At 43.6% G+C, this 26,809-nt stretch overlaps 2 protein-coding genes across 3 annotated transcripts in view; both read right to left on the bottom strand.

Moving 5' to 3' along the window:
- Positions 1 to 768, bottom strand: part of EIF2AK4 (eukaryotic translation initiation factor 2 alpha kinase 4) — a 109,096-nt gene extending 108,328 nt beyond the window's left edge. Inside the window, 1 exon segment of the mRNA XM_088471200.1 lies at positions 488 to 768. Within this exon segment, the coding sequence (XP_088327326.1) occupies positions 488 to 682 (195 nt within the window). The 5' untranslated portion in view covers positions 683 to 768.
- Positions 769 to 3,013: 2,245 nt separating this feature from the next.
- LOC148525068 (spectrin beta chain, erythrocytic-like) overlaps positions 3,014 to 26,809 on the bottom strand; it is a 142,097-nt gene continuing 118,301 nt past the window's right edge. For both annotated transcript variants that reach the window (XM_088471203.1, XM_088471201.1), the window contains exons 29-36: positions 26,652 to 26,736; positions 24,644 to 24,840; positions 20,600 to 20,697; positions 18,162 to 18,228; positions 15,849 to 16,117; positions 12,558 to 12,731; positions 10,658 to 10,700; positions 3,014 to 7,970 (exon numbers count right to left, since the gene is read on the bottom strand). In XM_088471203.1, coding sequence (XP_088327329.1) covers positions 7,809 to 7,970; positions 10,658 to 10,700; positions 12,558 to 12,731; positions 15,849 to 16,117; positions 18,162 to 18,228; positions 20,600 to 20,697; positions 24,644 to 24,840; positions 26,652 to 26,736 — 1,095 coding nt within the window. In that variant the 3' untranslated portion in view covers positions 3,014 to 7,808. The remainder of the gene's footprint in view (positions 7,971 to 10,657; positions 10,701 to 12,557; positions 12,732 to 15,848; positions 16,118 to 18,161; positions 18,229 to 20,599; positions 20,698 to 24,643; positions 24,841 to 26,651; positions 26,737 to 26,809) is intronic.

The following is a 26,809-nucleotide window of genomic DNA, read 5'->3' on the forward strand; positions in this document are numbered from 1 at the left end:
TAAGCCTTCCAAAGCATGGTCCTGGCAGCTAACGCCATCATTAGATATAGCTGTAGCTAATGTAATCACTTTACTTCTACTGATCGCCGGGAGGGGTTCCTATCGGAGCCCCTGTCCCAGCGACTCAGTAATATACATTTGGGCAAATTGCCGCGATAAGGTTGCATAGATTAATAAATATGCCCCTTTGTGAGTACAGTAATCATACCATCTGCCTGCAGCTATTGTTACATAGCAGTGATACATAACATAATGCAATGTTATGAAATACAGGCTTGATAAATATCCCATGTCATGTCTGTGTCTAATATAAATAGAAAAACCCAACATTACTTCTTTGTCTGACATATTTACAACCTGTAGTAGATAACTCTACTGACTTCTAGATAGATAGATAGATAGATAGATAGATAGATAGATAGATAGATAGATAGATAGATAGACAGGACATAGATGTCAGCAAGTTCCCATTTACACTTTAATCTACCTTCCAGGCAGAACTTTTACGTAGATCTGTAAAGTCCTCCCCATAGATGGACTCCAGGACCTGCAGCTCATTTTCCTGCCGATGGCAGTGGGTCTCTGAGGGATCGGGCTTCAGGGGGCACCGCTGATCCCTATTACTGGACGGGCTCCCCTTAGGGTTAGTGGAGAGTACGGCATTCCCCCGTCTGCCGGCCATGGTAAACCGGACACATTACTATCTTCTCTATCTCGTCTGCACAGACAGCGGCCAACCCACTAAGGACGCGGAGGGAACGGCCCACCTTTGGCGTGCTACTTTCCGCCATGATTGTTTTGGGCGCATACGTTGGGTTCGTATGAGTCTCGGCCATATTTGTTGAGGTAATCGTGCGTATTCTGAGTTCATCGAAGCTGCATCCGCCATTATGAGAAAGGTAATAAGTAGTCTACTATTAATTCAGATTCAGAATATAGCAGGTTATCCTCTCATGTGGGCAATTTGTGCATCACTGATTCTATTTCTAGTAATGACTTTTCATGGCACAAGATCGCTGTTGTGTTCATTGAAAGTCTAAACTGACTTCGCTTCACTAATACTTATCTTGAAAAACAAGGTTCTTTGTTATTTTTTTTTTTTTTTTATCAAGCAAGTACTGCTTTACATAATAAGTCTAAACATTTGACATTTCCCAAATAATATAATAAAGCAGCACGGCATCGTTGATGATATCCCCAGATTGGACTGCATGTTCAGATGACTGGGGGGAGCGCGCATCGTTCGTCGGTAAGTGAATACACACTGGGCGATTTGAAATAAATATCGTTGAAAGTTATCGTTTATATGTTTCATAAATATCGTCCAGTGTGTACCGGGCTTTAGATGCTGATTCGTTGCTATATGCAATTTCTCCACTTTTTCTCTCTGGAGGTTTGACACATCTTCCCTCACTCTCATCAGGCACAGCAGTATCAGGAAGGGGCAGGCAGGCGTTGCCTCAGTCTCAGCGCCCTGAATTAGGGATCGCCATCGACCATCAATGGTTTGCTTTTCTCTTGCAACCATCAATGGTCTCTGGCCAATGGCAAATGTTTTTACCATCATTGGCGTGACACAGATGCCGTACCATTGATGGTGGTGCCCGATGTTAAGAAAACATCGGTAGTGCCAATCCAATGTTTTAAAACCATCGACCATTGATGTTACAGCATTAGATGGCCATCACTTCTAGTTGCTTCTATGTACTCATGGGGAGTGGTCTCACTAGAAAGGGATGTGGCCTCGCAGCACGTCACTAGTATCACTCTGGGGGCGTGCCCAGCACTCCCGGAGATGCCGGGCTGCCCCCAGAGGCTTTCCCTGCACTGTCTATTTACTAAGCCTTGGAGAGAGATAGAGTGAATGGAGATAAAGTACCAAACAATTAGCTCCTGTCACTTTACATGCTATGTTTGAAAAAATGACAGGAGCTGATTGGTTGGTACTTATCTCCATTCACTTTATCTCTCTCTAATGCTGCCCATCCACTAGGCGATTAAACCTAGCGATGGAGGGATAACGACGGTCGTTATCGCTCCATTGCTTGGTAATCGGGCAGTAAAAGGTTAAAAACGACCAGCGATGCGCGTGCCCGCTGGTGAGTTTTTAACATCTATCATCGCCCGAACATGACGGTCAACCTGACGACCGCCATCAGGTTGCCATGTTCAGAGATGAACTCGCCACCATAAAGCAGAGTGCCAACAGAGGGAGCGCTGTCACTCACCTGTCTAGAGGGACACTGCTGCCATGGAATGTCCGCTGCTGGGAGCCACTAAGGGGGGGTCCTGCAGCCTGCCGGAGACCAGTGCCCTGCTGACTCTGCCCGTCATCGCCGAGGATTGCTGCCCGTCACCGCCGAGGACTGCTGCCCCGTCACCACCGAGGACCCGGGAGCAAGACTTCTCCAGACTTCACCCCGCGGAAGACGACGGCGTTGTAATTGTGCCGTCGTCCCCGCATAGCCTAGTGGATGGGCACCTTAAGGCTTAGTACATAGACCCCTGTGTGTTATATACCGAGATAGACTTCCTACCCTCAGCCAAGTTTATTATTTTTAATAATAATAATAACAATTTGTTACATGTATTCTTTAAAACTTTATTTGTGATTTGCAAATTTAGTAAACAAACATCTAAAAAAAAATGGAGCACCACCAATGATTTTATTTTTCTTTCTCAATTGTTATAGCCATTACTGGGGACACTAACAACATTAGCACCACTGTGAGATCAGTTGTAGAAACAAGATAACAATATTGCAGTATAATTTCAAAGCTGCAGTTCCTGCTAAGGAACCTTCAAGAAATGACAGTGACATTGATACAGACAACAGTGCTAAGTGGTAACATGTATAAATGATCTACTCCAGGTTTCACAAGTCCAGGCTTGAAGAACCTCAAGAGGCCATGTTTTAGGACTTTCCCGCTGGGGACAGATAAGATAATTATTAACAGACAAAGTCAAACAGATCAATACACCTGCGTATATTTTTAAATTCATTGTATTGAAATCACACCTTCTCCCCACTATAAGTACTATATTCAGCAATATCTGTGCTTACAGTAGCCCTTCAGGAGTTTTATGTCCACCCCTGAGCTCACCCTATGACACCTGTGATACGGTTTCACGGATGTATTGTCCCAGTTAAACTCCGCATCTGCCATTATCCTCCTGTGGTCATTTGTGGTAAAGAGATCATCTATTTGGGTACCTAGGCATCTGCTTAGGGCCTGTGCAATGTGTGCACTGAGTGGGCTGTATTACTTTAACCCATTTATGCAATCGGGTGGGGGTGGGGGCTACACCAGTCTCTCGCCTAAGACCCATGAGGTCTTTATCAGTGTCTGGATATTTGTGAGCTGAAGGGGTATTGATTGGAGCAGAGCCACTGAGCGAAATGCGTGAGGTTACTCCTCTTCTCCGAAGCACAGACACTAATATGCCAGGTGGCCAGCAGAGGTCCTGGCTGATCATAAGAACTCTATCCTGCTGAATAGATCAACTAGTATGGAAATCTATCTAAATAAACTGGCAATTAAATTAAGTTAAATCCTAAACATATTATCTGTTAGGTGTGCTTAAGAACCAGAGTTGGGAATACCTACATTATGCCACTCCACCAGCACATACTAAGCACAGTGAAGTGAAATATTTCTACGAAACATGAAACTATTACAAAAGTAGCTCACTTGGCACATCTAGAAAACCTGTTTCCGTTGTCATATACATATATGGACTGTGTGCTGCTATGACATCCCTCAGATTACTATTCTTCGTGTTAAAGTGTTTTTGTTCCTTTGCATGGCGGAAGCTGCCAGTATTTATTTGACTTGGCCTAATAACTCACTAGTAACATTGTGTCTCATGCCTCAGTGGTGTAACTATTTCCAGGTGAATTGCATAGGCTAGGATGTCAGCTAAGCTGACATCATGGCTGCCTGCACTGGGTGTAAGCGTTGGCTACACTATAAGAGTTGGCTACACTATATAAGGTATTAAAACGAAAATCCCCCAAAAAGTGACAGAATGAGCAACAATGTCTAAAATGAAACATACTGTACATACATTTCTCCATCTGTGAACATATAGAACTACAGAATAAACAATTACCTGTTTCCTGAGGTCACTTATCAGTAAGAAAAACACAAATGCCAAAAAAAAGCACTATTGGTGTTGTATAGGCCTTGTATCTAGTGCTGTTTTTTTTTCTTTTTTGTTTGATTTTTTTTTTTTTATGCATTTGACAAGAGTTTTTGGTACTTTGTAAAATACATGTAAACGAGGATGATAATAGAAACCATTGTTTCTAGTCAATGGCAGAACTACCGCTGTTGCATGGAGTAGCTCCTTCACCACCTGCACCCACTGCAATTTCAGAGCAAGCCTAGTTAAAGGGACAATTTTACTCTTCTGTTTGACAAACATATACAAGTCTAGATGGTCAAATGTCAACTATGGGCCTGATTCTGCATCACATGCAAGTACAAATGTGAGCGCATCTGTCAAGCTTTTACGAGCGATTCTGACTCAGTCTTTTCCCTGTAATGGCTGAATGGGATTAACTGGGTGGCAAATGGGCAGCAACAGAGTGTACAGACGGAGCGCTGGAACAGAGCTCTAGGAAGTAGAGCATTGACACTGTGGGTGGCCGCTCTAAAATTTGCAGAGCACATGCTGATAGAGCTCTCCGGGTGGTTCTGCAGCAGCGTTACTAGCTGCAGGGCGCCATTCCAGGCACTCTGCAACCCAAATGCAGGTGCTGTGGGGAAGCAATGGTGCTGCCCCCAGGGCCTTGCACCCTGGGCTATGGCACCGCTTGCACGCCCCTGGTTAGAGCCTGGTTCACATGTAAGAGAAATGTCCTGTTGGTGTGACGTGGGTGTGTGGCATGAGCTGTGACTTATTCTGAGTTGTGACAGTGCACAGCATTTTCAGTCGTATCTTCTACACCTAGCGTGAGGTAAGTGTAAGTGCAATTGAGTGATGATGACTGCTCTAAATGGCAGAGGGCTGGTGGTGGTGCAATCACAGAGATGTGTAGAATTCATAATGTGGGCATAGAGGGGGAGATGTATCAATAATTATTTCTGAAGAGTGGAGAAGTTGCTCATAGCAAACAATCATCTTCTACTTATCATTTTATAAACTGTACTTAATAAATGCTAGCTAGATGCTGATTGGCTGCCTTGGGCAACATCTACACTTCTCCACTCATTACAAAGCTTTGATACATCTCCCCATAGTCACATAGGCAGAGCCGTAGGGATTTGTGAAAGAGCGGGGCCATAACATAGGCAGAGCCGTAGGGATTTGTGAATGAGCGGGGCCATAGCCCAGTGCACAGAGCCCTGGGGGGTAGTACCATCGCTGCCCCATACCCCTGCATCTGGCTAGCAGGGTGCCTGAAATAGACTCTGCAGCCAGTGACGATGTTTTAGTGCTGCTCTGAGCGTCCAAAGGACCTTGCAGTGTGTAGAGCCGCCTGGATCATCTGGGCAGTTCTCCACTCTCTCATGCCGGTGTCTTAGCCCGTCACGTGACATCACATGTTCAGGGGGCTGGGCCAGCACAGGGCGGCAGTGAGTCCTGCTCTGGAGCTACACATAGGACTGACGATCACTGTAGGTGTTTTGACTTGTGACCATATTACATGCGACTCAGAATCAGGGCCTATATCGTTTTAGCAAGCTAAATGTCTGAGACTTCACTACCATGCAAAAACAAAGCTTACTGTAGCATGCCTAAGCGTAAACACCATAATATGCAAAAATGACTTAGACTTGTAATAATGTAAAAATGTGTTTCTCATTCACAAAATCTCCTCTGTTAATTAGTAGCAGCCGATTTTGTTTTAATAAAGCCGTTTTCTGGGCCTATACTGCTGCTTTTACAAAAATGACAGCCTATACCTACTGTTATTGTAATAAAAACGACCAGGACCATAAATTGTCAGATGATGCACAATGAAAACACTTCTGTTGTTGTAGCAAAAAACAATGACAACAGCAACATGTAATATATATCACATGGAATATTAATGTTTGCGAGCTGCAATGAGAAAAGATTGAAGTATGAAAAAGTACAAAAGATACAGGAAGACCATTAGGCTTATAGAAGTATAAAGAGCAAGATGAAAACTTGAATGTCAAATAAGCTGTACAATCTGATAGTGACACATATTTTAAGCAATGTGGAGCCCTTTACAGTTCTGCGAAGTGAATTAGCAGTATTGTGATTTTTCATACCACACTTACCAATCGTAGAGGAATGCTATGGTTGAGTAAGCCTTTAGGGAACAGTGGCAGAACTACTGTCACAGCAGAGGTGCGGCCATTTTAGGCATCACTTGGCTTGCGCCCCTGTGCATGCCCAGGAGAGACCTTGGAAGTGTGGACCAGAATCGCCAAGCTATCCCCAAATTTCGGCATAGGCTTCAGTGATTACGCGTTCCGCCAACGCTCAGGGTCTCTACCTAATTCCCTTTTCTCTTTAACACATCATTAGTGCTGAATGCTATTTTCTAATAGGCGCAACAGTTTGCAAATCATATATTGGTTTTGTGCTCTTTAAAAAACAATTGGGGTCTAGTTTAATAACATGCAATTACCAATGATGTCACCATCACCCAGCAATTAATTAGGTGTCAGCTCTCATTATTCTATCACAAAATGCTTTTATATTGAAGCTTATATCTGGCTCAAACATCACTGCATTACCAACAGGAATCTGATAGAAATGAATAAGAGCATTATTAAACATGTCAGTAAATATGGGCTGCAGGTTACCACTTTCAGACCATGTTATCTTCTAACCACTTGGATGTCATAACTGATGTGACCTCTTCATATTAGGTGGTTTAATAGATGCCTAACTTGGTAAACTAACTATACAGCCAACTTGTACTATGATTCCATGCAGTAGGACTAGCCCTTGTGTCTGGCTACATTTGACTGGTAATTGCTGATTCTTTTTTTTTAAATGGGTTATAGCATATTACTGCTCCATACAGACTTTCATGATTAAGCCTTCGCATATTTTCACTTATTACAATTAAAGGGACACAAAGCCATTTTGCTTAAGCACTTTTAAATTAAGTATTCTCCAGGATCACCATTGAAAGAGCTCCACCTACTGGCCCAATTATGAAAAAGAATTTTAAATAGAATGTCATTTGAACTAAGGATCTGGGGGAAAAAAAATACTTAAAAAAATACATTTTAGTATAATTTGAACATTGTCATTGTGCCATCTGATATTCAACATTAGCGATATCTTGCCCAATATACTTTTCCTCGGACTGTTTTTAATAATACTGCTGGTGAGATAGAAGATATATACAGCTAATACATATACAGGTAGACCAGTTATTTAATTTCCTATTTTGATGGTGATACCACGATTTGTTCTGCATCATTTAGACTGGACTCTACTCATAGTGGAGACTGACATTTTGAAGGCTGACTTATGATATTCAGTTTGTCAATTCACTAGAAACTGGTGACATCATTATGACATCAGAAGTTTCTAGTGAACTGTTAGGCTGAATATTGGTTCTGCTAACAAATTGAAAACCTCCGCTGTGTCTAGGTAACAAGTTAGCTTCAACACTTTAGCAGGCCTCATTTTGAACAAGTAGGTCTTCCAAAAATGGGCTTTTTTCTTTACTAATTAGCTACAGTTTGGTTTGCTTGAAGGTGCTCAGAACTGAGTGTGTGGTCCCCTGCCAGGAACTGCAGTGATCAGATGTTTCGCTTTAGTCAAGAATCAGACAGAACGTTTTCCAATTCATCTGATTCCTGTAGATGCTATTTTTTTGAAGGGAAGAAGCTGAATCTTTTTTTCTTTTTCTCTGGCTTGTCATCTGAGGCAGACGTGGAGGGGACAGGCAGACTCTTCGACTTTGATTTTTGATTGGATGTCTCTGCAATTGATGTTCTGAGAATATCAATCCAGGCTTGACGTTCAGTCTGCGAAAATAATAATAATGAATACGCAGTAAATAACTAAAAAAATACATATTGTGATATGGTTTTACAAATATAAAATATATCAATATTTTATAAATATAATTTAGCAATGTTCAAATAAGCACTCTTCCTGTGGCTTTCTAATGAAAATAATCAATTTGTGTGGAATGATCTATTGTTTTGACAGGGACGTATATATAATGGGTGCAAGGTGTGTGGTGCACACGGGCCCCTGGGTTCAGGGGGGCCCCACACACCCAATTAAATATACGTACCTCTCCGTCGGCCCGGCATTGGCTGCAGAGCTGCAAAAATCACCAGGAAAATGTCCACTGCGGCCATTTTCCCAGTGATTTGCACAGACGCAGTAGAGGTGTCCTGGGAATACGGCGCGGGCGCCATGTTCCGGGAAATCCGCACATGCGCAGTAGACTCTGGCACAAAGCCAGAGTCTGCTGCACCGCCAGAGAGGAGGGGGCCCGATCGGAGCCTGCACACGGGTCCCCTTTTCTCTTAAAGCACCTCTGTGTATTGACACTGGATTTGTAACTAGGATTGTAACCAGTGCCCCATACGTTGTCAGGAATGCTGCACTCCGCTCTAGTACAGTAATCCATGCTCTTTGGCAGAAATCTAGGCAAAAACTGCTCCCAGTAAATTTACTGACAGTTACAATATAAGGAGATATTCATCTGACAGTAAGAAAATATAGCAGGCAGTAAAAATGTGACATCTTTTAGTTTTTATATGATACCATGATATATGAATATACCTATTCCTAGTCATTACTGGTTGCATAGCACAAAATACTTGGGTATAGGTTTCCTGTACTTCTAAAATAGACAAATGGAGGTCATTCAATCATAGAATGCAATAGAGTGGAATGATAGCTAGGATGTGATTGGTTGCTATGAGCAGTATCACACATTTTCATTTGTAGAAGCTTTAGTAAATCTACCCCTAGGACTTGCAGCACTAAACCTACTGTAGATGGTGGTCTGCACAGTGCACACCTAGGTCCATGACTATTGTGCACTAACTAGAAGTATGCCCAGATGTGTGGAGCGGGGGAATAAAGCCAAAAGATGAGCAATGTGTAAGTATTATATGAAAATTCCTGTCTCCTATCACTGTACAAGCACCACTTTCATCAATACAGTATTTCAGTTTTGCTCCTAAATACTGCTCCCATTATACACATTAAATGAGACCAAAAATCGGGTTGGTTATGGGATGCCGGCGCACACATGACCAGTGTTCAGAATGCCGACGCCGGAATACCGAGTGGCTTGCAATACAGACACCTGGAGGTAAGTTGCCGAACCCTTCCCCTATCCCTAACCCTCCCCTCCCGCAGCCAAACCCTAACCCTCCCCGCCCCGCAGTCTAACCATAACTTTCCACCCCAGCAGCCTAACCCTAACCTCCCCCCCAGCAGCCTAACCTTCCGCCCCAGCAGTCTAACCCTAACCTTCTACCCAGCAGCCTAACCCTAACCTGCCCCCCCACAGTCTAACCCTAACCTTCCCCCCAGCAGCCTAACCATAACCTTTCCCCCAGCAGCCTAACCCTAACCTTCCCCCCAGCAGCCTAACCATAACCTTCCCCCATCAGCCTAACCCTAACCTTCCCCCCCCAGCAGCCTAACCCTAACCTTCCACCCCAGCAGCCTATCCCTAACCCTCCCCTCCCGCAGCAAAACCCTAACCCTCCCCCCCGCAGTCTAACCCTAACCTTCCCCCCAGCAGCCTAACCCTAACCTTCCCCCCCAGCAGCCTAACCCTAACCTTCCACCCCAGCAGCCTAGCCCGAACCTTCCCCCCAGCAGCCTAACCTTCTCCCCTAGCAGCCTAACCCTAACCTGCCCCCCACAGTCTAACCCTAACCTTCCCCCCAAAGTCTAACCCTAACCCGCCCCCCCAGCAGCCTAACCTTCCTCCCTAGCAGCCTAACCCTAACCCCCCCCGCAGCCTAACTCTAACCTGCCCCACCACAGTCTAACCCTAACCTTCCCCCAGCAGCCTAGCCATAACCTTTTCCCCAGCAGCCTAACCATAACCTTTCCCCCAGCAGCCTAACCCTAACCTTCCCCCCAGTAGCATAACTCTAACCTTCCCCCCCAGCAGCCTAACCCCCCCTGCAGCCTAACCCTTACCTTCCCCCCCAGCAGCCTAACCTTAACCCCCCCCACAGCCTAACCCTCCCCCATGCAATATAACCCTAACCTTCCTCCCTAGCAGCCTGACCCCCCCCCCAGTCTAACCCTAACCTTCCCCCCAGTGTCTAACCCTGATACTTACCATCAGGATGTCAGCGGTATGGATGCCAGTGCCGGGATTCTGACCTGTGTCGGGATTCTGGCACCAGCATTCTGAGCAATGCCATCCCGACCATGCCAACTACATCCCCAAAAATCAAGTACCTTTGTGGAGTGCAAATACTTTTTAACAAAATTGTTCTGAAAACAATTAAATAAATTTTTTGCAAATTGCCACTAAACTAGGTCCCAAATGCTCCTACACCAGACTTGGTAAGGAATGCCCTGCCTCTGCTCTTGTTTAGTAAATATATGCACTCTTGTAGACATTTTGGCAAAGTTGAGGAAATAATATTATACCATACTGAAAACCTGTCCTACATACAGCCTTCCAATTTTATGGCCTTGACCTATTGTAGTTTATACATACCTCATCCTTTCCTTGGAAGAGCCACTCATTGCCATCATTCAGCCTAGGAAAGGAAAGTACTTTAATTATCTTTCATTCTGAATGAACAAGAGCAGTGGAAAAATAGTAACATAGCGACCCATCTAACAGCACTATTAGAGGAGAAACCATCTAACTACATTTTTTGTGATATCAAAGCATCTTTTACAAAATTTTTGTATTATTATTATTAGTAGTAGTGGTGGTGATAGTAGTAGTAGTGGTAGTAGTATAAGTAGTAGTAGTATTATAAGTAGTAGTAGTGGTAGGGGTAGTAGTGATAGTATTAGTAGTAGAGGTAGTAGTATTATTAGTAGTAGTAGTAGGAGGAGTATTAGTAGAAGTAGTAGTAGTAGTATTATTAGCAGTAGTGGTAGTATTAGTAGAAGGAGTAGTAGTATTAGTAGTTGTGGTAGTAGTAGTGGTAGTATTAGTAGAAGGAGTAGTAGTATTAGTAGTAGTTGTGGTGGTAGTATTAGTAGTAGGAGTATTAGTAATAGTATTAGTAGTGGTTGTGGTGGTAGTAGTAGTGGTAGTATTAGTAGTTGTGGTAGTAGTGGTATTAGTAGTAGTAATAGTAGTGGTAGTATTAGTAGAAGGAGTAGTAGTATTAGTAGTAGTTGTGGTGGTAATATTAGTAGAAGGAGTAGTAGTAGTAGTAGTAGTAGTAGTAGTAGTAGTAGTGGTGGTAGTATTAGTAGAAGGAGTAGTATTAGTAGTTGTGGTGTTGGTGGTAGTATTAGTAGTGGTAGTATTAAAATAAGGAGTAGTATTAGTAGTAGTAGTTGTGGTGGTAGTAGTAGGAGGAGTAGTGGTAGTATTAGTAGTGGTAGTATTAGTAGTAGGAGTATTAGTAGTAGTAGTTGTAGTATTAGTAGTAGTAGTTGTGGTAGTAGTGGTATTATTATTAGTAGTAGTAGTATTAGTAGAAGAAGTAGTAGTGGTGGTAGTATTAGTAGAAGGAGTAGTAGTATTAGTAGTAGTACTTGTGGTGGTGGTAGTATTAGTAGTGGTAGTATTAGTAGAAGGAGTAGTAGTAGTGGTGGTAGTATTAGTAGAAGGAGTAGTATTAGTAGTTGTGGTGTTGGTGGTAGTATTAGTAGTGGTAGTATTAAAATAAGGAGTAGTATTAGTAGTAGTAGTTGTGGTGGTAGTAGTAGGAGGAGTAGTGGTAGTATTAGTAGTGGTAGTATTAGTAGTAGGAGTATTAGTAGTAGTAGTTGTAGTATTAGTATTAGTAGTTGTGGTAGTAGTGGTATTATTATTATTAGTAGTAGTATTAGTAGAAGAAGTAGTAGTGGTGGTAGTATTAGTAGAAGGAGTAGTAGTATTAGTAGTAGTACTTGTGGTGGTGGTAGTATTAGTAGTGGTAGTATTAGTAGAAGGAGTAGTAGTATTAGTAGTAGTAGTTGTGGTAGTATTATTAGTAGGAGTAGTGGTAGTAGTAGTAGTTGTGGTGGTAGTTATGGTAGTATTAGTAGAAGGAGTAGTAGTATTAGTAGTAGTTGTGGTAGTATCAGTAGTAGTAGGTCTAGTATTAGTAGGAATAGGAGTAGTATTATAAGTAGTAGTAGTGGTAGGGGTAGTAGTGATAGTATTAGTAGTAGAAGTAGTATTATTATCAGTAGTAGTAGTAGTGTTATTATTTTTTACAAATTAAGTGCATTCTGCTTATATATAGAACAAATATGAGTAGAGTATATGGAGAACAATGCAGTTGTGAGGAAGATATTCTTCATCACAACTGCATTGTCCTCCAGAGAGTAAAAAGAAGGATGAGTAATATACTTTGGGTGTTTGTAAATGTTCGGATAAGGGTCTTATCCACAGTCATTTATAATAATATTCAATGTACCAGTGTGTAATAAATGCAGTATCTCACCTAAGCCTGAAAGCATGCTTCTTCTTCTTAGAATCTGCCACAGCCTCACAAGCCGCATTGCCTAAGAAAAGCGCATCTTCACCATGGAAAGTCTCACGTAGAGCAAAGCGCTTGGCATCTTCGTAAAAAAATAACTCATTGTTCGCTAGCACACAATAGACATTGTTCCAGGGCCTGTATAGATGTAAAATACACTTTGTTAATGTTCGTAAACGTATGTGCAATGCTGAACGCAGATTCCAGAATATCAGGTATCTGTGCGTGCGCAGGACTCGTTCTGCGAATGTGTAGAACGGGTCCTGCGTGATCACACGCAGCCCCGTCTATGTCTCTGGCTGATTGACATGCAGAGGCATTTAAAGGGCAGTGCGGGGACGGCCGGCGTTCCGGGAAACGGGGGCGTGTCCACCCCGCTTTCCAGCAGTGGCAAGGTAGGAGTTGACAGATGCAGTTTCCTGGCCTAGCAAGCTGGACAGCCTGAGTAAGCTGAGTCTCACTCAGCTGGCCGGTGCCCTGACACCGTACACCATCGCGACCGATCGTGATAGTGATCCCAGACTGCAACCTCGGTTGCAGTACTGGGATCGCAAATGCAGCGGGGGGTGTGATTCACCTCCTTCTTAATTTGCATATCAGCAAGGGCGGAATTGCAAAGCTGCCTGCATGCAGCTTTGCAATTCTGTCTTGTGTTCTGGGATTTAGTGAAATTGGGACGACCGTCACATCCTTTGTTACATTGTATAGTGTGTACACAGGTTTACTTATTAATGATTAAAGGACAGGAGATCTGATCCACATCTACCCTGCTCCCACTATGCCTCCCTTCAATCAAAACCCCCTGATGATGTCACTCTTATGATGTCACAAGATGTTAACTACTGAACGTGAACACATCCATTAGTAAGTTTAATATATACTGTATATGTAACAAATGGACAGCCAATAACTGAATAAAATGTTTTCTAACCATTGTAATGTCCTTGACGTCCCAGTTTCACATATAAAATTCTATTTATTGTTGAGTGAAAACCCTAAGCTCCCACTAAAACATCTGTTTTCACTAGATTTATGGTTTTATGCTATTTGTCACAGTATACCGCCATCTGTGGTGGTCACTGAATATCACTGGCAGTAACTATTGCTGGGGGTCTCTGGCAAAAGTTGCACCATGTAAAGCATGAGGAAGCCATCTATCCACTATTTAACAGGAACACCATCTTATACCCCCGGCTATCACCATGGTATAAGATGGTGATACCCGGGGGCTGGTAAAGAAAAAAAAAATGCTTTCATGAAAGTATTCTTTTTCTGGCAGTAAGACTATTAATACAATCTAAGCAAATATCGCTGGGGAGCTGAGCATTGTTCTGCTGCTTTGGGGAACAGCGGTAACAAAATATCTTTCCTATCACCAATGATAAATAGAGCCCACAGTGACATGCTCAACCACCATACTGAGCAGGCATATATATATATAGATATATATATATATATATATATATATATACAGTCAGGTGCATAAATATTGGGACATTGACAGAATTTTCATATTTTGGCCTCTATTCACCACCACAATGGCTTTGAAATGAAACAAACAAGATGTGCTTTAACTGCAGACTTTCAGATTTCATTTGAGGGTAATTACATCCAAATCAGGTGAACGGTGTAGGAATTACAACGGTTTCTATATGTGCCTCCCACTTTTTAAGGGGCCAAAAGTAATGGGACTATCAACTCAAAAGCTATTTCATGGACAGGTGTGGGCTATTCCCTCGTTATTTCATTATCAATTAAGCAGATAAAAGGTCTGGAGTTGATTCTAGGTGTGACATTTGCATTTGGAATCAGTTGCTGTCGAATCTCAATATGAGATCCAAAGAGCTGTCACTATCAGTGAAGCAAGCTATCATTAGGCTGAAAAATCAAAACAAACCCATCAGAGAGATAGCAAAAACATTAGGTGTGGCCAAATCAACTGTTTGGAACATTCTTAAAAAGAAAGAACGCACCGGAGAGCTCAGCAACACCAAAAGATCCGGAAGACCACGGAAAACAACTGTGGTGGATGACAGAAGAATTATTTCCCTGGTGAAGAAAAACCCCTTCACAACAGTTGGCCAAATCAAGAACACTCTCCAGGAGGTAGGTGTATATGTGTCAAAGTCAACAATCAAGAGAAGACTTCACAAGAGTGAATATAGAGGGTTCACCACAAGATATAAACCATTGGTGAGCCTCAAAAACAGGAAGACCAGATTAGAGTTTGCCAAACAACATCTAAAAAAGCCATTACAGTTCTGGAACAACATCCTATGGACAGATCAGACAAAGATCAACTTGTACCAGAGTGATGGGAAGAGAAGAGTACGGAGAAGGAAAGGAACTGCTCATGATCCAAAACATACCACCTCATCAGTGAAGCATGGTGGTGGTAGTGTCATGGCGTGGGCATGTATGGCTGCCAATGGAACTGGTTCCCTTGTATTTATTGATGATGTGACTGCTGACAAAAGTAGCAGAATGAATTCTGAAGTGTTTCGGGCAATATTATATGCTCATATTCAGTCAAATGCTTCAGAACTCATTGGACGGCGCTTCACAGTGCAGATGGACAATGACCCGAAGCATACTGCAAAAGCAACCAAAGAGTTTTTTAAGCCTAAAAAGTGGAATGTTATGCAATGGCCAAGTCAATCCCCTGACCTGAATCCGATTGAGCATGCATTTCACTTGATGAAGACAAAACTGAAGGGAAAATGCCCCAAGAACAAGCAGGAACTGAAGACATTTGCAGTAGAGGCCTGGCAGAGCATCACCAGGGATGAAACCCAGCGTCTGGTGATGTCTATGCGTTCCAGACTTCAGGCTGTAATTGCCTGCAAAGGATTTTCAACAAAGTATTAAAAAGTGAAAGTTAGATTTAGGATTGTTTAGTTTGTCCCATTACTTTTGGTCCCTTAAAAAGTGGGAGGCACATATAGAAACCGTTGTAATTCCTACACTGTTCACCTGATTTGGATGTAATTACCCTCAAATTAAATCTGAAAGTCTGCAGTTAAAACACATCTTGTTTGTTTTATTTCAAAGCCATTGTGGTGGTGAATATAGGCCAAAATATGAAAATTCTGTCAATGTCCCAATATTTATGCACCTGACTGTATATATACCAACTGACAACTGTGGACATAGACATAAGTCAGTAGGAAAGAGGTAACTATTTTGCAACTATGGGAATATTATATTCTTAATTTTTTATTATTATCATGTCCAAATTCTAGAGCAATCATTTACCTGTTTTGAGCTTTTTTCGGTGAGCCTTCTAAGTCGTGTCTTCTTAGTAAATATCCCTCCATCTGAGCACTAATGGAACTAGCTACACTTGCTGGGAGAGTAGAAACATCTTCTGTCACAATCACAGTTGGCCGCAATAGACTATATTCAATCTGCTCCGTGTGTTCTGCCTCACGCTCATCTTTTGTGCTCTTCCACTCGTCTGTGTCTTGCATCTCTTCAATAACTTCCTGTAGGCTTGGCAATTCAAAGTCTTTTACGTCTGTCACCTATAACATTACAATAAAAACAATAATAATTAATGATAACTGACCATTACATCTTCATTATAACATATATGGGATTCTGGGTTACATTTTCCTAATTTAACTGTCATTTCCACATAAAGCCACAGTTGTCTCATCAAAACGTCAAAGAATGGGGAGTTTACAGTAAGTCATAACCTTATATATTTGCTTCTACATGTAACTACCGCAGCTGGCAGGTGTTATATCAAACAGCCGTAATTGAAACTAATAATTCAAAATTGTGCCGCCCATGAGCGGCAAAACTTGGGACTGTGCATGCGTTGTATGAATGTACTATCTCAGGTTTTCATCAAACAATCTTGGTTAAGATTCCCCCTAAATTCTTTGTCAACCTTTGTTAGAGAATGGTGAGAGACTTTGCCTCTGGCTGGGTAGGAGGCCAAGACTTAAACACAGGTATAGGCACAAACACCAAGGTGGACTGTCTTTGGCTCTGTACATGATCTACCACCATGAAATACTGCTTGGCAGAGTCATATATTGGAGCTGAGGGGATGGTGCAATCTCACAGCACAAAAATTAATCTCAGCAGTTTTGGGTTAGTTAGGTGTGTGGTAGCACCAGTCATTCAATAGTTAAAGTGCCAAGATCCATCAAGATGGTCCCAGCTCTTTAACTGGCAAATAGCTTGTATAATCTGGCCTGGAGGCTCTCAGGAGAATGCGCTGTTGCTGGGCTCCCAACGGTCTTGGCGGGCTCCGACGGCGTTCCTGCCGGTTCCGGACATTGGGCACAGCCATGTTGGTCCCAGTAACCTGTCCGCTAATCCCCAATGGCAGCCAGGCTAATGTCCACCTGACCGCACCGGCCAATCAATGTGTGACCCAGGGTATAAATACCCTCCACTGACAGAATTCTGTGCCTAAGCTTCGTTGCTATTAGACGTCGAAGGCTCCATCTCCTTGGCTAGCTGTCTACGGTTCACTTGTCGATTCCAGCAGTGGTCCCAATCCGGCTCCAGGGTGTGCTATAGTCTGGTCCCACTCTGGCTCCAGTTTGTGCTACAGTACGGTCCCATCCGGCTCCAGTTTGTGCTATAGTCTGGACCCATCCGGCTCCAATTTGTGATATAGTCTGGTCCCACTACGGCTTCAGTTTGTGCTATAGTCCAGTCCATCCAGCTCCAGTTTGTGCTATAGTCCGATTCCACTTCGGCTTCAGTGTGTGCTACATTCCGGTTCCAATCCGGCTCCAGTGTGTGCTACATTCCGGTCCCAATCTGGCTCCTGTTGTGCTACAGTCCGGTCCCAATCTGGCTCCAGTGTCTGTTACAGTCCGGTCCCAATCCGGCTCCAGTTTATGCTACAGTCCGGTAGAAATCCAGCCTCAGTCTGTGACACGTACCGGTTTCAATCCGACTCCAGTTCGTGCTATAGTCCGGTTCCAATCTGGTCCCAGTTTGTGCTACAATCTGGTTTAAGTCCCAGTGTCTATTCCCAGTGCACCTTTCTCTCAGTATTGTCCTGCTGCATTACATCTACTTCATCTTACACCTATGAGGAAGAGTTACATACGTCCTTCTCTACTCCAAACCTTTCGAGCTATCAGTGAGCAGGTATCTAGGTCTCTCCCGGGAAATCCAGAGTCCCCAGTCCTGACAACCAATAGAGATCTGGATTTATATTGGAAAGTCACCAGGGATCTGCAGTTCAATGTCACTAAATATCTGTGGTTTGCATTGTAAAGGCACTAGATAAAAACCCAAAAGATATGAAAAGGGACTTTATAGAGCATTTTCATAAGGCCATACATTGTCTTTCACTTATGTCATTCAGCAGAATTCAGTGGAGGGCACCATTTTTATTAGAAAGATAGAATGAGGTATAAGATGAATTTATAATGAGCAGTATGTGCTTTGGAAAACCAGAAAAAAGGATGAATTCACCCAACACCATTATAAATCATCACTGATGTGCGAATAAAGCAATGCAGCCAGTAATAGCTGCAGAAAGACATGCACAATATATTCATTGGAAAATACATTTGTTGAGCTTCATCATCTCACCTGTGCTGACTCTTCAAAAGTCTGGCTGTCTGACTGTAGGAGCTCTCTTTCTTCTTTTGGCTGGACACTAGTAGGAAAAGGAGGTTAACAATACTTTATCTTAATGCAATAATATAAAGGCGATTAGTGTATTGATTTGCCTGTGATGACTGTTGGATTCATGTAACAACATTTATTCAAACAATACAACAATTATTGCTAACTGCATTCATGCCAATTATAATACACTTACACATGTACTTTTATTACCTTAACTAAAATATGATTCTAATTTTTGAGTTACCGCATTATCTCTGATTAACATTCTTTCCTGTTGGGCAATAGTCAGGGCCTCCAAGAGATCTTTTGAGCTTCCGGTACTGGGGAGGCAAGGCCAAGCGAGCGCTTGGGGGCGTGGTCACACCCCAATGTGAATACTGGGGCCCTCTGCTGACGTTGTGCGCAATAATGCTTCTGAACTTGGCGGCATGGTTGAGCCTCCCTGGCACACCCAGACAGGTCCAGGCCTGGGCACTTTCTACCCACCCCTACCTGTCTTGGCACCCCTGGTCGCAGCAATATGGGGATTCCTCATTTAAATGTTTAATCCACTGTTTGAATTGGCAGATTTTACTTTCTCTAGGTGTCTGCAGAGCTAAAGCCATTACGAGATATTTATAAAATGTCAAAGTAGGTGTGTAGCAGATGCTTATACTTTATTAGATGACTGCAGGACCTGTTGAATCATGTACTACTTTCACCCATATAGAACCCATTCTGTGGGCCTGGTTAGTATGGGATGCCGGCGCTCAGGATCCCGTCGGTCAAAATCCTGATGCTGGCATCCAGACAGGGTTAGGATACCAACACCTGTCGGTAGGTATCCTAACCCTTCCCCTAACCCTCCCTGCACCATAAACTTAACCTCCCCCACTAGTGCTTAACCCTAACCCTCACTGCCTAGTGCCTAATGATAACCTCCCCCACTGGTGCCTAATCCTAACCTCCCCCACTAGCGCCTAATCCTAACCCTCCCACTAGTGCCTAACTCTTACCCTCCCTGCCTAATCCTAACCCTCCCCCTAGTGCTTAACGCCTAACCCTCCCTGTCCCCCCACTACTTACCGTCGGGATGCCGGTGGTCAGGATGCCGGAGTCGGTATCCCATGACTACATCCCTTGTGAGCCAACCATTATCATGTTAATTTGTAGACACAATTTAAATGTAACACTGTATGGTTCTGCATTTTGTGGCATATTATAAATGAACAATCATTGTAATAAGGATATGTTATTTTATAAAGTACCAGAAACACTTTATTCTATTTTGTGTAAGATGTTTTGAAATATTATCAGCAATTTAGTACATGGTTTTTATTTAACATGTGCATTTCTGTCTCTCTTATAAAATAGGATAGTTTTGAGTGACTAGGCTATGAGCACCTCCTCACTGCCATGTTTTCTGCTATACATGCTAAATATGCTCTCCTAAATGAATACATTTCATTCTTGCCTATTCTCACTGATTATAGGGATTTCAGTAAACCACCCACCAGGATCCCATTCACTTCTGCTGTGATGATACAATTCACTTGCGAGCGCACGCCGGTGTAATGACGCCCACTTTTCTTTCTTAACACATGTCATCTCCAGGAAGTGTATGATTAATCAGAACCATCGAGAGCCATCGGAGCTGCACGCAGCGCTTGAGGTAGACCCTACCCCACCGCAAGCACTGCGATCACTGCAGGCTGAAATACAACCAAGTGACGTGTACAATGACCCTTCCATGCTAATTATGCTCATCCATACAACTCCGTTTTGATGCCCAGACAAGCTTGCATTCGCAGCACCACTCCCCCGTTCACAAGCACCTTCCCCTGTTACCACCCACAAACTGCGCTGTCACTCAAAGTAGCGCTCAGTCTTTGTGCTAAGAGCGCACAATTCCCAATCGCAATGACTGGTTCGTGCACGCGCGCTACAATGCATATACATGCGCAGACGGGCGACAATCGCCCATAGCGTGCGTCCGGGGCTTAGCGTCCGGGTCTGAATCGGGCCCGCTGTCACTTGCCAGGGTCACTGCTATCTTCTGCGCTTGTGCCAGTGCTACTTTCCGGGATGAGGGGACCCAGTTAACAACTTCCACACATACCCCTTCATTTGTTAAAACGAGACTGGTTGTTACACTCCTGGTACTGTAGTAGTAATTCATTTTTCATTCCTAAACTAATGTGTGTGCAACAAAAGCACAAAGTACCCAAATAACAGTTTTTTTACTTTCTAATTTTATGCCAATTTAGACTTCTAACATACAAAGCTCAAAACTGATGAGAAGCCCCAGATAGCATACTAAAAGAGGGTGTTTGTGAAAGATTGCCGACAACTTGAAGCGATCCTCCAAGCCAGCTGCCCTATCACTCATTATAATACAGGCTCATTTTTTGGGATCTTACTGAATTTCTGCCTGAACCTCTCTTGTTTCAACATCAGCTGCCAGCGCCATTTGTAGACTCCTGGCTTCTTGATATTTCCGTATTTCCAGTAATTCCAACTGAAAAAGGACAAATAGCGTAATCAATACAAACACTGACAACAGCTCTGCAAAAATCCAAATAATTCCAGTCAGTTTCAGAAATTCATTAGCTGAGAGCAGATTTGTTCTGGGACCCTCTGTAAATATATGACGCATGCAGAAGCCGGATAGTGTGGTGATCAGTAAAATATACCTTCTGTTTACAAATGTTATAAAATGTTGCGTTTCGTTTTTTTACATTTTCTATATAGATGTGGACTAATGTACGGTAGATACGGATTCAGAGATGGACACAAAGGCGATTATGCAAGCAATAGAGCATTTGTTTGCCATTGCTTATGCGTATAAGCCCCACTGCACGTGTGCAGCGCTCGCATTGCAATCACGGAGGCACATGGGACTTCATTGCGGAGTGAGTGACAGGTTGTCAGCATTTGGGGGTGGTGACAGGGGGTGGTCAGAGAAATGCAGGCGTGCCTGTCCAATTAAACGCTGTTACATGGGCATGCATAACTTAGCCACTGCAAGTGCATTATGCAGCTCTGCAAGTCAGAAGAGCTCCCAAGGCTGCGGCAGGTCCGACCTGCCAAAAGAGTAAGATGGTTGCCGATGTGCGTTGATGTTTACGCGGGTATGCGTTGTCGCACGCAGGTAAGAAGGCAGCAGTGGGCGTCTTTATGCTCGGGTGATCTTTGCAGACATTAGCATATTGTCTAGTGTGCCGCGGGCGGTTGTTTAGTGTGCCGATGCCCTAGAGACAAGAGCCGCAGATCACAGAACAGGCTGAGCCATGCCTAGATGCAGCGTTGTGACATCACAGGTCATGCACGCCACACTGCCTGTGTGCCCGGCCGCCCCACCAGTCACCCAGCTCTTCGATGACCCGCGGAGGTGCTCTCTGCTCTGACAGTGAAGGAGGAGCAGGGAAGAGGTAAGTGACGGGGGTGGGGGACAGAGACACAGAATAACTGACACTGATGGGTACAAGGGGGAGGGGGAGAGAGCCCGATGGGGAAGAGGGGGGGGAGTACAGAATAACAGACAACAATGGGGAGGAGGGAGGGAAAGAGCAGAACAGACACAGATGAGGAGGAGGAGGGGGAAGCACAATAACAGATGAGGAGGAGGGGGGGAGCATGACAAAACAGATGGGGAGGAGGGGGGACACAATAACACAGATGAGGAGGGGGAAGCACAATCACAAAGATGTGGAGCAGGGACTGTACGGTTGCACCCAATGACCCCTTCACAGAGTGTAATTATTCACAAAATATGGAGGCGGGGGGCGTGCCGATCTCTTTCTTTCCCAGGGGCGCCCGGACCCCTGGATACACCCCTGTTGCCAATGTATGTATGTTTTACTTCTCTGGGGCCAATGGACGCGCGCTTTATTCCTGTGGAGGCCAATGTAGTGTGTTTTATTCCTGTGGAGGCCAATGTAGTGTGTTTTATTACTGTGGAGGCCAATGTAGTGTGTTTTATTCCTGTGGAGGCCAATGTAGTGTGTTTTATTACTGTAGAGGCCAATGTAGTGTGTTTTATTACTGTGGAGGCCAATGGACGCGCGCTTTATTCCTGTGGAGGCCAATGTAGTGTGTTTTATTACTGTGGAGGCCAATGTAGTGTGTTTTATTACTGTAGAGGCCAATGTAGTGTGTTTTATTACTGTGGAGGCCAATGTAGTGTGTTTTATTACTGTGGAAGCCAATGTAGTGTGTTTTATTACTGTGCCCTGGCAATTTTAAAATCTTGCGTAGTGTGCCTTGAGTTGAAAAAGGTTGAAAATCACACCTATAGAAGGTAGCAGATAAGAAAGAGGCAGAACTATTTAATAGTCTCAAAAATTGGTATAAATCGATTATAAGTATAATTGTCAAAATGATTCTTAAACATGACTTAAATTAATGTAACAAGACTGCAAAACGTGTAATAATGTATCATCATGTGCATAGGAAGTTCATCGGGTAGAGTCATCATAAACAGTTGATCGGTTTGTTTCAAATACAGTGAGTTCTAAGAGAAGAGAGCAATGAGGGACCACTAGACCCACTGGAAATACTGGCAGGGGGCCTGATTCAGAGAAAGGAGCTAATGCAATTGCAGCTGCGATTTCACACAGAACACAGATGCGAAAATATGCTAAAAGTTTTAAAGCTTACCCAGGCATAAGGACACCCACTGTTGTCTTCTCACATGCGTACAACATTGCTTACACGCGTAAATATCGGTAACATCCACGCCATCTTGCCCTTGCAGCCATCTTGCCCTTGCGGCAGGTCTGACAAGCCACAGACTCGGCAGCTCTCCTTACACGCAGAGGGCTCTCATGCTGCATAGGAGATTGCAAGGGCTAATTTATGCACACCCATGTAATGGTGCATAAACGGTCAGACACGCCTGCCTCTTTCTAATCACCCTCGTTACCACCCCAAATGCTGACTACCACTAGGGGCGTTTCTATAGAGGAGGGGGCCCGTGTGCAGTCTCCAACATGGGCCCCCTCCTCTCTGTCTGGCGGCTGGCAGCGGACTGAGCTGTGCGCAGCCAGCGCCGGAGTTATGCGCAAACAACGGGAAAATGTTTTTACAGCACCAGGCTCCTGCATCAACGTGGGACTCTGGAGAGGTAAGTAATACTATCGGTGCAGGGTGTGCGGTGCGGGGCCCCCCTGGACCCAGGTGCCCGTGTGCCCCGCACACCCTGCACCCATTATAGATACGCCCTTGACTACCACCCACTTTGCAATGTATTCTTCTGTGCATCCGTAATCGCAATGCAATCACTGCGCACGCACAGTGAGGCTTATACGCATGAGCAATGACAAACAATCGCTCGATCTGCATAAAAATTGCCATTGCGTCCGTCTCTGAATCAGCCCCAGAATCAGCAAATTCAATGGTTTATTCCGTTCCGTCCTTCATTAATATGCACTGCACCACATGCGATATGGTGTGATTGGCATACACACTGCGCAATATGGCCGATTTGTCGTTCCGATTTGGCCAAATCAGACAAATTGGTCCGATATCGTGCAAGTGTGTACCCACACTAAGGACCTCATTCAGAGTCGGTCGAAGCGGCCGCACGGTCGTACGCCACCGATGTTCGCTATACTGCGCATGCGTAAAGTTCGCAATGCGCGTGTGCAAACTAGCCGCTACGATCAGAAATTTCTCTCTCCTTGAACACAGCCAGGTCGGTAGTTTGAGTGACAGATTGAGGCGTTTGTGGGTGGTAACAGGGGAAGGTGCTTGAAAACGGGGGAGTGGAGATCCGAACGCAGGCGTGCCTAATTATGCGAATGGCGTTTTATGGGAGTGCATACGGTTTATGGGAGTGCATAATTAACAAAGTAGCGTCATGGCACATGTGACATGGGAGGTTTTTACACTGACATGATCGTAGAGCTTAAGAGAGGGTATGGTCAACCTTAAGCTCTACGACCAGTTCCGATGGTTCTCGATGGTCTCGATTAATCCTTATATGCCCAGAGATGACGTGTAATGCGTACGAGAAGGGGGTGTATTTTTTTGTCTTCCGGCCGCTTCCTCCCCTTGGTCAGCCAGCTACCGATCCGAACTTAGGGACGCAACTTGCGAGGGAATCATTTGCATATCCGGCCCCTTTTCCTGTACGACCGTGCGGCCGCTTCGACCGACTCTGAATGAGGTCCTAAGTCTTCACAATTTCTATTTTATTTTTGCTTTAAGTTTCTAGGACTGTAATACCCCACTTGTTTGTACCCACAAACTACCTTCAGTGAGAGGAATGTTACAAGGTAAATGTTGTAGAATCCCAGCATAGAAAATGTAACCTTTATGAATGAAACAGTAACAGAACACAAATCTATACTTTTATGTATCTCCATATTCAAGTGCTTTCATTAAATAGCTGGAGACTCAAACTATGAACCATCTGTGATGCAACTGGTGCTGGTGTTCCGTGGATCCTGTAACAGACGTACCGTGGTCAGCCTTTCCAGTGCTGCAAATCTCTCTTCCCACGTTGCTGTGGATTTCTCAAAGGCTTCATGCTTCTTTAATAACTTTTCCACATCGTCTACGCTATTTCCTACATGCTTTGTTAACAAATAAGGTTCCTTCGCTATCAACCAGGCTTCTGCCATGGAGGCATCTCTTGCAAACTGACAGACTTCCAACACTGAAAGAAACACCGCACGGTTATTACCCAGTGGGGCACCAACAAGGGTGGCAACAGTTGTGCTCAAGGAGAGAACATCTTCCTAATCCATGAGCTGTACATTTAGGGGCATATTCAATTAGCCATGAAAAGTCCCGCACTTTTCGCATGCCGAACTTTTCGACGACATAGTTGGTTTTGCATGTGAAAAAGTATCATGCGTGTCCCTGCTTATTCCCATATTCAATTCCAAAGGATGCAAAAACACGTCCCGGTGAAACGCAAACAGGCGAAAGTCAGATATGGGGAAATCAGCCTGACACCCCCAAAAGATGCACTAACATTGGGGATCATGGTAGATGCCCCCGAATAGCCCTGCTGAAGCTATTTGGGGTACTTAAATGCTCTCATTAGCTGCTACTTAGCATCTTTGCACAACTGGTGAAGAATAGCATTTAGCAGTTTTTTGGTGGGAAATAACTAGTCCCAGCTAATTTGGGATACATGAAAATGGGCGCAAGCATGATTAAAAATCGCAAAAGTGAGGTCTTAAAAAGCGTTAAAAACACACCTTCAGCAATCACCTGCAATCAAAAATACACCTCCCCCATACTTGCAGACCCCGCCAAAGTCTATTTAGCTAGTTTTTAAGTTTGTACCCCAACTTTGTACCTTTTCAAAGTCAATTTTTGGGGTGTTCTTTATTTTTTTTTAAGAATTTTTTTATGCAGTTTACCTTTGGGGACCTGTCCAAAGGGTGCAGGGTGGTTTCCCCACCTTTGCACCCCAAAGCCGCAGTTCTGCACTTTTTTCCGATAGCTATTCATAGGTGAAACTTTTCCGCCGGGTACATTGCATTGCGTTTTCGCACCGGCGAAAAGTCGCAACAATTGAATAAGGGGATAAGTTTCTGCTGGCGAAATGACGTCATCGGCAAAACTTTTTTGCAAAAATCGGCTTTTCGCCGCTAATTGAATGCAGCCCTTAGTTTGCAATGATATCTTGTTTCTATCAGGTGTAAATTGTATTTTACAATCAAAAATATTTAACACTGCTTGCCCTGTTTCTTAATATAAACAAACAATAATGCAGAACGCAACATATTAACAACATTAAGAGGTAAATTTACTAAGTAGCGGGTTTTGCTGCGGTTCCCCGTGTGATTGTATCCTGCAGATTTAGTAGACTCCAACCCGGAGTGAAACCTCATTACAATTGAACATCAACGTACCATTAATGTGTTTCCCATTAGAAGTATAGAAACCTCAGATTTACTAAACGTCAGGTTTAAAACCCTTTAATGATGTGGACAACATTTATATAACCATAAAAAAAGAAATGTTGCCCCATCGTAAAAACATTTTGAAACACCAATTAACAATTAATTAATATTGCTCCTTTATTATTTTTAATAAATAATATTGCTAAATTTTTCTAAATTACCTTATACCCACTATTGTTTTTACTAGCATTTAGGTGTTTTACGCCAGTATTATATTTTTTTCTCATGCTTCTTGCTCTATTCACTTGCCTTTACTGCAGGTAAAATCATTGGAAAAGAAAATGAGACCTTCAATGACGGTCTATGATGGTGTTCCCAGGGCGGCCAATGTAAAGATTTGCACTGAGTTGTGCCCCACGACCCCTGCTTTACAGTGACGGTAATCTCGGCATTTGTATAGTGGATCGGGACCACGATGATTCAATCATGCCGTCACGCCACTGCACCGTTCAACCATGCCGTGTCACACCCCCACTGTGCCAACCTGGAGTGGGCAGCTATAAAGTCAGCAAGTATGCATTAGGTGGCAGTATATTCAACTTTTACTCACAAATCGAAAGCCAATCCCAACGCTTGTCCCATTTCTCCATCATCTCTCCCCGTCTTTCTGAGAGTTGTTCAAGCTTTTCCTTTATCTGTTTAAAAAAAGAGAGAAGATGGATAAAGTCAGCAGGATGGATGCTTAATGAACAGTGAATATTTGGAACA

This window comes from Taudactylus pleione, unplaced genomic scaffold (assembly GCF_031769625.1).
Source record: "Taudactylus pleione unplaced genomic scaffold, aTauple2 ptg000113l, whole genome shotgun sequence".
Lineage (NCBI taxonomy): Eukaryota > Metazoa > Chordata > Amphibia > Anura > Myobatrachidae > Taudactylus > Taudactylus pleione.